The sequence below is a fragment of the Clarias gariepinus genome, chromosome 13, assembly GCF_024256425.1.
Source record: "Clarias gariepinus isolate MV-2021 ecotype Netherlands chromosome 13, CGAR_prim_01v2, whole genome shotgun sequence".
In the NCBI taxonomy this organism is placed as follows: Eukaryota; Metazoa; Chordata; class Actinopteri; order Siluriformes; family Clariidae; genus Clarias; species Clarias gariepinus.
In genome coordinates, this window is record NC_071112.1 from 14727556 (window position 1) to 14740267 (window position 12712).

The 12712-nt window shown below is 36.5% G+C and overlaps 2 protein-coding genes across 5 annotated transcripts in view; both read right to left on the bottom strand.

Annotated features, from left to right (window-relative positions):
- Positions 1 to 1133: 1133 nt before the first annotated feature.
- On the bottom strand, positions 1134 to 6831 carry LOC128535679 (keratinocyte-associated protein 3). The gene is made up of 7 exons (XM_053509730.1): positions 6748 to 6831; positions 6340 to 6524; positions 3258 to 3317; positions 2845 to 3042; positions 2517 to 2651; positions 2186 to 2307; positions 1134 to 1976 (listed from the first exon to the last, which is right to left on the bottom strand). Exons 1-6 carry the CDS (start codon positions 6758 to 6760, stop codon positions 2212 to 2214), a joined length of 687 nt encoding a protein of 228 aa, XP_053365705.1. The 5' UTR covers positions 6761 to 6831; the 3' UTR covers positions 1134 to 1976; positions 2186 to 2211.
- A 2724-nt stretch (positions 6832 to 9555) lies between these two features.
- ctbp2a (C-terminal binding protein 2a) overlaps positions 9556 to 12712 on the bottom strand; it is a 33433-nt gene continuing 30276 nt past the window's right edge. For 2 of the 4 annotated variants that reach the window (XM_053509729.1, XM_053509727.1), the window contains 3 exons: positions 12555 to 12669; positions 12148 to 12218; positions 9556 to 10912 (listed from right to left, as the gene is read on the bottom strand). In XM_053509729.1, the coding sequence (XP_053365704.1) occupies positions 12158 to 12218; positions 12555 to 12669 (176 nt within the window). In that variant the 3' untranslated portion in view covers positions 9556 to 10912; positions 12148 to 12157. Of the gene's footprint in view, positions 10913 to 12147; positions 12222 to 12554; positions 12670 to 12712 lie in introns of all 4 variants that reach the window. The other 2 variants (XM_053509728.1, XM_053509726.1) reach the window with 1 other exon arrangement.

Below are 12712 nucleotides of genomic sequence, written 5' to 3' on the forward strand. Positions count from 1 at the left end.
AGACAGATGAAAGCAGGTCTCTAGTTAGAAGTATCCCAGGATTATCTTATCTTGGTCCCTAAAATAAACCTCCATCTTAAATTGAAAGCAGTTCTCATGGGTAATATTGCAATCCTGCTGGAAAATCTTCACATAGCAGCATGACAGAAATGTAGGTTTAACTTCTAAACGAGAGTCAAAAGTGCCAAGACTATACTGTCCAAGTTGAAATAAACTCTTTGTGAAGAACTCACCCTCTTTTCTGACACCTTATTAAATTATGAATCATTAATAATAAACAATCCAGAAAGCATACATTCAAACAGTCATTATTACTTGGCTAATTAATGAATAAATAATTTTCTATTTCTGTCGAGCTTTAAGTTTTTTAAAATATGTCTACAATGGGCAGCATGGTGGCATAGTGATTAGCACTGTCACCTTGCACATCCAGGTTCAATTCCCATCTCGATCTGTGTGTGTGTGTGTGTGTGTGTGTGTGTGGAACTTGGATGTTCCCCCCTTGCTTGGTGGGTTTCTTCCAGGTTCTCTTCCCAAAGACATGCAGATTAGGCTTATTGGCGTTCAGAAATTTCTCGTGTGTGAGTGAGCATGTGAGTGTGTGTACGAGTGTGTGTGTGTGCCCTGCAACAGATTGGCACCCGTCCAATGTGTACCCCGACTTGTGCCGGTATAGAAAATGAGGGAGTGAGTGATGTCTACAAAGTAAAATTCCCTTTTTTTTTTTTTTTAGAACCACGTTGCAATGGAGTCATCGGGTTTCTGCTGTCTGTGTTTTTGCAGCTGGTAGCTGTTCAGACTTTTCTGCTGGGAAGTTTGGAAATAAATCAAGTGGCGTTTTTGAATGTGCAGCAGCACAACAGGTGCAGAAATGACTCAGGTCACCATAACACCAAGAACATGTGTGCAGTATGATGGTAAGTAACCCGTGATCTTATATTTATTCATACAGTGTACCTAGATAGATGACTAGCACACCCTCTATTTAAAAAACTATAAACCAAAGTCTAAAAAGGAATTCAAACTAATAATTAGACAACCTAGACTTCAATAAGAATTTTTCTTAACATGTATGAAAAACAATAACCATATGCAGTAATTGTTCTATTTATTGGAACCCATTTAATGTACAGTATAAATGAAAAACATTAATAAAAATAAACATAAGTAGCAAGCATGTAAACCATCATTTTTATATTCATTATTATTAACAAACTGTTTTCATTTTAATTAGATAAGATAAAAGATAGAAATTTACTTAAAAAACATTTGTAAAAATCTATCTAAATTCATGAGCTTTCATATGCCTTAACACATACGTATACTGTATGCCAAGCATCAAACGTCATTCTTGCTGTAAAAGCGTCACTTAAGACTCTTTTAAATAAGAATTTTATTATCTCATTCTCATTAAACTTGATTCAAAATAATCAGAATTAGCAGCATCCTTCTACTTGTATTCACACCTCAGTACCTTACAGAAAGGTTCCTCTTATTCCCTTACATTTCTCTTTATCTGTAAGAACAAACTTAATGCCCCTGAATTGTTCAGTGTTTTATGTAGGCACTACATATGGAGTGCTCCAAATCTTAGGTAAATTATTTAAAATAAACCATTGTCATTACCTGTTTACACATTAATAATGTGTATAATATAAACATTGTGTATATTTGTTCAATTAGATTACATAAAACAGGTTGGCCTGTAAACCTAATTGGTAAACATTGGGTCTTTATATTTATAATAGTTTTATACTGGAGAATTTTACCTGGAATGTTTACACAAGTTTCTCTTGTACATAATCTATAAGGAAATGTCTTAACCTTCAATTGTTCTAAATGGTTGGGGAAATTGGAAAACCCTTTCGAAAGCCCTAATGTATGTTTAAAGCAAACACACACAAAAACACTTGTATTTTCCAATACCAATACCGAATCCATTTCATTAGCTCATTAGAGTCAGAGTTCCTCCAAAGCTGAAATAAACAAAAAAAAAAAGCTGAATTAGCCTCAATCCTGTATAAATGTTATTATATTTAATTGAACTTAATATAAACTTTATTAAAAATGTTTATAATTATATGCAAAGCTTGGCAGTAAATTTGGCATTATTGCTAGGCTTTCTTAATCCACAGTAACCACATTCGAGAAGGAGTAAAGACTAGAAGGCTAGTGGAATTCCTACCCAAGATTTCTGATTGATCTTGGTGTCTATGGCTGGCCGGAACGGGGTGCAATGAGACGTTGGCTCGGGGCTGAAAATTCTGGATCCACCTTTGATGTATGTGCCAAGCTGTCTTCTTCCAGCTGTCATGTAATACAATATCATAAAGCAATGTGATATGAAGATGGAAAAAAAAAAGAATACAAAACAGTGAATTGCAAAGCAATAAAAAAAATAAAAATTCACGAAGAGACCATAACTAATATTTAAAGTGTTTATGTTTCGAATTAGTTTTATATAAATCTCTAATATTTCCAGTAATTGTATGGTGTTGAGAGTATGCCTAGTTTACCTGCTCTCTAAGGTAAGTGTGACCACAAGACCCAATCCCTCTCAGTGTGAGACCCACTATAAAGCACCACACAGACAGACCAGTCTCCAGTGCTGATAACAGAGTGCACAGAAACCACAAGGACATTGTTGTGTCCTAAAAGATAAAAAAGATTTTAAAAAATAAATAAATAACGACGCATCAGACACTCACATACACTGTTGAACTACAGCACATCTGCAACAACACTGGAGTCAGACAGACTGCTGTTACACTTGAGAATTAAACTATACACGATGATATTTTGCCATTATTATTCAAGCAACATTAGGAGCTAACAAAAACTCACATAAATGCGTGTAGTGTCAAAGGGGCAGTTGACGGAGACAGGCGAGCGAGCATTAATGGGCAGGCCTGTATTGTTGCAGCCCTGCATGAGGGCATTACCGTCGGCTGAAATGGTCAGGCTGATGGCCAGCAGTAGCCCAATGCAGCAGGCTGTAGAGAGCAAAGCGTTTAAGAAGGAGCTCACCAACAGTCCCACATGCTGGAGGAAAAGCAGAGGTTCAGTGTGAGATCCAAGACTTACTTTAATTTATATTCTCGTCCACTTAATTACTAATGTCAGAAACCAGACAAGCCTCAATGACACGCCTAATCATATGTGCCGAGGATTATATAGCTTGCAAACGTACGGTTTTGAAACACACAAGAAAAGACATATTCATCAAACAGATTTAAGTAAATTAAGGACTTCCTTACCAGTTTAAAATTCTTAATATTCCTTGACACCAATATTGCAACAATTCCACTTGCAATGCTCTAGAGAAGAAAACGTTTAATTAGCACAATTATAGACATCAACAACAAATAACTGACATTTACTGTACACTGCCTAACCAAAAAAAAAAAAAAAATCACAAACTCCACCTGTGCTGTCTTTGAACAATTACAACTTTTGGCAATGTTATTCATAAATACAAGTGCACATCAAAGTTGCATTGCATGTCACTTATTTCACTTGTTAGTGTTATTCATCTCTGCTTTTTTTTACTTTTAAATTATTATTACTTGTGACTTATATGCTTTATTTATATTCTTTTTCTATATTTCGTAGCTTTTTGTTTTTAGCATTGCACTAGTCAGTGTCTACTGACTATATGTGAGATATACATGGTGCAATCACATCTACAACCTATCCTGTCTTCAAATATCTATCTATCTATCTATCAGCTGACTTCATTTTATTGGCACAAAGCTTTGCTGAGCTTAGACCTGACCATAACACTGCCTCCATATTCTGGTACAGTGGGCACTATGCATGCTTTATGTGCTTCTCTTCTTATCCTGACACACCCATCACTCTGGAATATGGTCAATCTAGAATCTAGAATCCAATCTTTATGCTCCCTAGCAAATTTAAGCCTTTAGTCTAATTAGTCTCGCAAACATGTGGTTTAAGTGATCACCATTCATGATTTCTTTTTTTTTCAAAGAAGATGGTTTACCATAATCCTTCTAGGTTTTAATAGGGCATTGGAGAGTTCTTAACCCAATTTTAGTAGTTTTAACAACCTCTTCAGGGGGGCACAGTGGCTTAGTGGTTAGCACTGTTGCCTTGCACCTCCAGAGTCTAGGTTCGTTGTTGCCAGCTGAAACATACTGTAGTAATCACTGCAGTAATTATCCAATGGAAGCCTCTTAACTGTTTACATTTACATTTAGGCATTTGGCAGACGCTCTTATCCAGAGCGACTTACATTTTTATCTCATTACACATCTGAGCAGTTGAGGGTTAAGGGCCTTGCTCAAGGGCCCAACAGTGGCAACTGGGTGGTTGTGGGGTTTGAACCTGGGATCTTCCGATCTTCTGTTTGCTTAGTTAAATCTACACTGTGACTCCAATGACACAATGGTAATGAAAATATTGAGTATTCTGCTTGTATATGAGAAAGTGTATGTAATAATTGTATAACGCAGTTAAGAGAACATACTTCATACTGTATAGGTCTTTATTCTGCCTTGAACACACAAGGTATGAGTCATTCAATTTAACTAGGTCCATGAGCAAATAAACCCAACAGCCCAATGACTTGGCACAGTGGTTAGCAGTGTGGCCCTTACACCTCCAGGGTTGAGGGTTTAATTCCAACCTCAGGAATAATAATAAATTACATGAGTATCCTCCCCCGTGCTTGGTGGGTTTTCTCCGGGTACTCCGGTTTCCTCCCTGTTGTGTGCGCTCTGCCATAGATTAGCACCCTTTTCTCACATGCTTGCACATTTCGCACACCTCAGGGCCCGTATTCACAAAGCTTCTTTAAGCCTAAAAATTGCTCCTAGTGATGAAATTCTAAGAAAATTCTTGATTCAATTATGACATTTTCTTAGAATTTTTCCTAAAATTTAGGATTAAATCTTAGTTAAGATAAAAATGATACTCGAAACATCTTAGCCCTAAAAACAGCTCCTAAGGTAAAAATTGTTAAGAGTAGAGAGGAGGACTTTTAAGAGGCTTAAGAGTTTCTATAGCAGAGGACAAAATGGTGGAAAGAAGAAATATTCTCCAAATACTGAACATAATATTAAAAGAAAAAATGCTTTTTTTGGCCAATTGGGTTTTCTTGTTATTTTACTTCCTTACATCTCTCTTGGATTGTTCGCTACATAATCTCCAAAAGTGCAATTTAAAACATGCAATCATGTAAATTGGTAAAAGGTCAGCCATTTTGCTCCCATCAATCTGAAATGGTATAAGAAAAGTAATAATAAAAATCAGTATGGTAAATAAATGTAAGAACTTTAATATAGAAACTACTGTGTCGAAATTGTTTGCTTCTAAAGTAGACATATTTTCAACATTTGGCTGTTTTAATTGAATTTAAGATATTTAGTCTATACAAACATTATGATATCATGTATTCTATTTTCACAAAGAGTGTATTTCAAGACCTTTGCAGAGGTCAGAGGTTATTTTTTTTATCAACCAATCACAGTCCTTGAATTGCTGCATCATCCCTAGCAACGGGGTCAACCCACACCCCCTCACTAAGATAAATGTTTTTGTACTTTCCTTAGTCAAAGTTGCTCTAAGAAGTTTTCTAAATCACTTTTAGTCTAAGACTCCCAGCTAGGACATTTTAGGCTAAGATAGGAGCTCTCTGAAAGAATTCTAAGAAGCTTTGTGAATACGGGTCCAGGTCTGCAACTTTTACTTTTTACTAGGACACACACATGGGACATTTGCACACTATGAACTTGAACTGCAAACTTGCACTGAATTAAATTATATTTAATTTTACTATATATATATAAAATTTACATTTCTATCTTATTCTAATATTGAATTTTTATTCTTATTGCTGTATTTTATGTAAATTTAAAAGGTTTTTTATTCTCTTATTTTTTGTAATATTGAGGTCAACAGCAGTCATATAAGCATTTCACTTGATATCATACTTGGTATGACTGTGCATGTGACGAATAAAATTTTAATTTGTCCAGAGTGCTTCACTCACTCGTCACTTGTCCTATCTAGGGATGAGTAAGTGAGCAACCACCTTTGTTGTTTTCTTTGTTTCATGCAGACCAATAACTTTTTTTTTAACAAAGATTTTTTTTTTGTCCAGGCAGTGTTTGCTAGCAAGAATAATAATTATGCAGGATGAACATGTAGACTTTCCCTGAATCCAAACCTGTGCAAGTTACAAAACATGCTAATTATGTGCTAAATAATGCTGCAACATTGACGTTTCCATCATGCACCGTTTACAAGACATGGTATGGTTGTAAGCAATCAGAGGAGGACTCAGTGTTCACCCTGGATGTTAGAGTCCCAGCCTACCAGCAGTCCTGAGGTGACAGCTATGATGTTGGACACGGTGTACTCGGTAGATATGTGACCACGGGGTTTGGAGATGTGTCGTAAAACGCTGCCGTGAACGATGGCGCCCAAAATGAAATTAACATGACCAACAACTATAAGTGTTAGTCCTTGAGTCATCAGCCTCCCGGGCCCTTTCTGTTTGTCTACACAGCAGATGAAGAAACAGAATGTATTTTCAGATGTGCAACTACGTTATCAGATTAAGCACTGATTATCATTGTAAAAAAAAAAAAGTTTAACACAAACAGGCACCGCAATAAAAAAATGCAAATTGTAATATTAATCAGTTAAAGTGCAACAGCTGAACAGGACGCTACTTGCTATGCAGCTTAAGAAAATAAACAGAGCTTTTAACGAAGTTCTTACCAAAACCACACATATTGTCCGAGCGTTTTAATCCCAAAGGTAAAGTAACTTCCGCGTTAGGTAACGCCCATCCGCTCACCTGGACACCGGAAGTGGGCGGGACTGAGTGCAAAGGTCACAGGTTTGGTTGCGCTATCACTCCAGAAGCGCAGCAGGATTTAGTTCGAGTCTTGAAGCCTTCGTGAAAGGAGCCGACATGACGTCATTACTCTGAAGCGAAGCGGCCATATTAGTATACTCAAAACATGGAAAAAACCCACCAAGCATAATACTCAGTACTCTATATTGCCATTACCATTGTGTTATTTGACTTGCATGTTGGGTTTCATACACTATAAAAGTGTATATATATATATATATATATATATATATATATTTTTTTTAAATCCACCTGGATTTAACTAAGCAAACAGTTAAGAGCCTTCCATTGGATAATAATGGCAGTGATTAATATGATTCAACTGGCAACAAGTTATTTAACCCTAACTGATGAAGGGACTAGCTTCTGATTTCTTAAATAATTGTGTCCGAAGATAATCCTGTGGCAAAGATGTTACTCTGTTTCAGAAGGGTCAAATTATTGTCCTGCATCATTGGAAAGAAATCTACTAAGTAGATTGCTGAAACTGTACAACACATCATTAAAAACCTGGAAAACAGTGAAATATATTCGAGGAGCAAATCTGGTCTGAAACTAATTTTGAATGATTGTGATCAGAGATCATTTAAATTTTTGGTGAAATCAAATCGTAATCACGGTTTTTAATAGTGAAGGTAAAAGCATTTCCAGATGCAGAATGTGAACAGGACTGAAGGACCTTGGCCTGCAGGGGATATGCTGGAGAAGCTGCTGAATTCAGCTACTGCTGAATTATTGTTAGTTTCTTTGTAATTTTTACACTGGAGACTTAAGGACAACTGTTAGCATTGGTTTGTTTGGACTATACCAATATGGTGCCAGACTCAGTTAAACATTATTATTAATATTATTATTAATTTACTTACTTATTTATTTATAAGTCAATCATACACTCTAATAATTGTGCATGCTACAGTATCAACTATGCCAACATCACAATTGGCGTAGAAATCTTTTAGTTAGACATGATTTTTTTAAATGCTCAGATCCACAAATTAGACATAAGTATTATAAATTTTATTCAGCTTTTGAACAAGATTGCACACACCTGCCACCCACTACTTGGCTGCTTGCCTGCTACACTCTTCTCGCTGGCCACACACTCCCTTTCACACTTCCTGCCTGCCTACCTACCTACCACACATTGCATGACTAGCAAACACTTTCTTTCTACCTGCCTGCCACACATTGCCTGACTGCCAAACACTTCCTGCCCGTCATTTATTTTGTCGGTTTAAGATGTCCATCTTATTCTATTATTAGAAAAATACTTCCCATCCAGAAGCACACTGCCAGCCACATACTGATTGTCATTGATTCTTATTGCTACAGATGTGGCATCAAGGGGTCTAGATGTCAAGGATATCAAGTTTGTAAAAAATTACAAAAATATGCCATAACATACACAAATATTGCATAAGCAAATTATGCTTTTGAAAACTTTTCTGCATAAAAGAAACTTCTATAAAGAGCAATAAATAGTAATAAAATAACCAGTCCATATTTGGTGTGAAAATCATTGTTTAAAATCTGGAGTTTTAGACACAGATTTGTGCAGTTTTATAAGAAAACAGCTATAAGGTTTTACTGAGCTTGCTGGAGAATGAGTTCTTCTGGTAACTGTCACACTCGCTCATTTCTATTTTTACGCAAATCCCAGGAGCGTACATTAGATTTTCTTGTTTCCATCTGAAAACTGGACTGTCTTGTACTATATTTCTTTACAGCCATTCTCCTGTAATGTTATTTATTTAATTCTTCTTTTAAATATATGGAAGTACTAAATGATTTTGTACATAATTATGCAGACATGATAAACATAACAAAATTAGTACAGCATGTAATATGTTGCCTCAAACTTTTGCACCCACATGTGTGTACATAAATATATGTGTATGTACATATACCACCAATCCTACATGTTTATGTATAATTTTCTACAGCTTCTTGCTTTTGGTTTTCTGCTGTTATAGCCTAATGGATTAATCTATCCATCTATCCCATGGATTAATGTAATTTTTTTTTTCTATTTACCACAGACATAAAGAGTGCCTTTGTAACTTATCTTTCCACATTGATCTGGTGCACTTTCACAAATTGTGACAGCTAAAGAAATGAATCAAAATCTCCAAAATAGGATGGCTCATGGTGAGTGCTATTACATGTTATCCAAAAGAACAACCAGTGACCTAGGGACAGGGTCAGGGGGCTCAAGGCTCACTAAAGTATGCTGTGAAGTACAGAAGCAAAGATTAGACTGTCTTGTCTGATTCCACAGAAGAGCTTCTTTCCAATGTCGATGCAGGTTTGCATGCATTATTTACCTGGGGAAAAGATGGCACCAAGGCTCATTATGAAGAAAAAGGCGGCAAGTTGGAAGAGGCAGCGTAATGTGCCAGATAATGTTCGGGTTCGGAAACCTTGGGTCCTGGCATGTATACCTACTTAAGGTTGCAGGCAAAGTACACCCCTTTATGGCAGTGATATTCTCTCAAGGCAGTGACCACATTCAGCAGGATTATGAGCTCTTTTATGGTGCGAAAACTATTCAGGAATAGTTTGAGAAACATACAGAAAAGCTCAAGGTGTTGACCTCTAAACTCTCCAGAACTCAAACTGATCACACATCTGTGGGATGTGCTAGACAAATCAGTCCGACCAATTTTTTTTTAATCTCTTTACTGAATTTTGCAACTTAATTTTTATTTGTACTGTCATGGATGCTTGGTACAAGAAACAAACACAATAAAAACATTGCCCACTATCCTAATATACATGTACTGGCAAAGTGGGCTGAGGAACACACAATTCAGTAACAAGAAAATGAACTTCAGGTGGTGTCATAACACTCACAAAAGGCAAAAAAGTTTTGCATACTATGGCAATACAAATCTAACGGCAACATCAAAATATTTCTATTTTACATCTATAAAAATATCAGCAAGAGAGCAGTGTGAGGGAAAAGTAGGTGGTAGAATAACCAGACATGTGATGCTTGTTTAATGGTACTCAGACATGAAAGAAGAAAAGTGTTTCCTGAGCAGGGTGGCACGTGGCTCCTGACCTTTTCACTATGAGCTGCCATCCATCTTAGTATCATATACCCAACAACAAATAAAATTCCCTTAGTAATAAAAAAAAAAAAAAAAAAAAAAAAAAAAAAACATGTTGCCCGAAAAACTCATTACACAATGTGTAATAGATACAAAAATGGCTGAACATTATGGCTGGTGGATGTTAGACTCCTGTGGTTGTGTCTAAGATGATTTAGCTGAGTACAAGGCCTAAAAAGAAGAGGGACTTATTTTTCAATAATAGTCAAAAGTTGAAATTTTTGTCTTTGCTTTTTAATAAAAAGACTATATATCAATATAATTAATAACTCTAACAAAGAATTAATAGGGCAAGTAATCATTTGTTTGGTTTAAAGGAAGAGGCAACAAGAGAAAGAAAAAAACACAGGTTTACAAACTAAATGCATCTACATGTGTTTTGTTCAAAAGGCTGGTGGCAGAAGGGAAAACTGACATGTGAGCCAAACGTCCATTGAGAACTCAATCAGTGAGCTAGGATTCCTGCCCACCTGTTCATGCACCCAGTCCCAAAAAGACACATGTTGAAGGAACTCGTCTAAAACAAAAATAACTACATCCAAGAAAAAAACTAGAACCCCATGACAATCAGGAGTAAAATGATGCCTCCACACTGCATACTTGAGCTGTTCCCACTGCAGTCAGCTGTAGCTCCTAGTTAGTTTACCTCTTCATGTCCTTGGTTTTAAGTTAGCTTGCTATGTGAACTGTGCTGTGAGTTGTTCAGTAGCAGTCTAAACGCCTTGCTGCGTTTGGTTACTCCTGGGATACGTGTTCTCTGTGCTCACATTGTGTGTGGGATGGTTCAGGCAGGAGGTACGGTTGGGCTGGGGTTCCTGGTGGCAGAGAGAGGGCATTGGCACTGGGAACCCCACCTGGCTTTGTGCCCTCCTCTGGTCCTCCAGAAATCATCCGCACCGTTCCCTGGGCATGTCTACAGGAAAGCCAGAAGAACAAAGTCAAACATAACTCGTACCTTACAGACAGCATGGTATATTTAAACACCTCTTGGTATATTACACTAATTAAGCTCAATTTGAAATTGAAATGAGAGAAAGCTCTCATGAGGACAAAGTTATTAGGTGGTTTAGCTGTAGTGCCTTGCAGAGCTATTAAACCCCTGGAGATTTATCTGAATAACAGATGATAAATTGTTTTTATTTATTTATATTGAAATATATTTATATGTATTAATGCTAATATCAATTATTAAATGAAATTAATTATTGGTCAGCAAGGAAAAAAAAAAAAAAAACAACCTTAAAAGCGCTGCATGCAATTTCAACCTAAAAGTTATCAGCTCCAGATAAAAGCCATCATCTTTAGGCCAAAGGTGACTTTTAATTGGCCCTTATGTAAAATATTAAGCCACATCTTTTTTTCTTGATCATCCACTTAAAACTCTTTTCAGGAGGATAATGGTAATAAGCAGAAAGCCAGGCATGCTTTAAACAAAAGGGTGAGTGTTCTACAATGGCCAAGTCAAAGTCCAGGACCTGAATCCCACTGAGAATCTGTGGCTTTGTTTAAAAATCCCAGTCAGCGAACAACATCCAGATAACCTGAAGAACTTGGATCCAATCTGCCAGGAAGAAGTGGATCACTCCCAAACAGTGTGTGGATCTAATAGGTCCTTACCCCAACAGGATAAGTGCTGTAATTGAAGCAAAAAGCGGTTCTCCCAAATATCACCCTAAACGAGTTGAACACTTATATAAGCAGCCTTTTTTTCTGCTATCTTGCTGACTAAATATGAATTTAAATTTCTGAAAATCTACTATATAAACATATTATGCAACACAAATCCCCTCTAGACAATCTGTTCGTTATCGATACTCCAGTCAAATCTTATTGACTTTTGAGGAGGTTGAATACTTTTAAAGGACACTGTATTGTCAACAAAATATAATAACTGAGGTGTTGAAACAATCACACAAGCAACAGAGCAATAAAAATAACACTAACAGAAACAGAGGTCTTGTCTGGTACACAGACATCCAACTTCTTATATCCAGTTATGTAAAGAACTGCACTATATATTGCAAATCTTTAAAAAACAAAAAATAAAGAAATATTTATTTATTTTGCTGAAGTCAGACGTCATATAATTGTCGTTAGATATAGAAATACACTGGATACACTGGATGTATTAAATAGATCGATATTTACCTGGTTGGGTTTATGTATACATTTTGTCCTGCAGGCCACCAGGAGATATGGCTGGTAACGGCTGGGCCACTCTGCTGAGTGAAAAAGTAGTCAAATTGAGCAAAAGCAACACCAGAGAATGTGAGTGAGAGCTGAAGACAAGTTGGGGCCTTTGAAAATGTAAAAGTGGGTTATTGTGAGGGACAACACTCAGAGGGTTAATGAGTAAACCTGCTGTTTAGAATTTTCAGGGTATAAGCACATGCAGTCCAAATGGCTCTTAATATACAAGATCTTTGTTAGTTTCATGAGTAAATGGATAACCAGAGCGAAAAAAAAAAAAACATTACAGTAAAAAAAAGAAGAAAAAAAAAGATCAACCAGTGGAAAATGTTGTCTATTTTGAAATCTGCTGTGCATTTCGTTACCTATATGCACCACCGTTGAGCTCTGGATGCACCTGCTGCTCCACCGCTCCCCACGGTGCAGTGGCGATAAAGTACTCTTTGTTGACACAGTTTCTAAGGGTGTCTGGAATACGACCTGTGCATACACAAACGAGCATGAAAAAATGAAAAACCTTAAA

Bases quoted from the DNA above. Each gene is read 5' to 3' on its own strand.
- LOC128535679 (XM_053509730.1), bottom strand. The intron at 3,318-6,339 runs GTAGGCTGGGAC...TTTCTTCTCTAG, and splicing joins CTGTCACCTCAGGACTGCTG to AGCATTGCAAGTGGAATTGT. The intron at 2,652-2,844 runs GTGAGTTTTTGT...TTTATCTTTTAG, and splicing joins TTGACACTACACGCATTTAT to GACACAACAATGTCCTTGTG.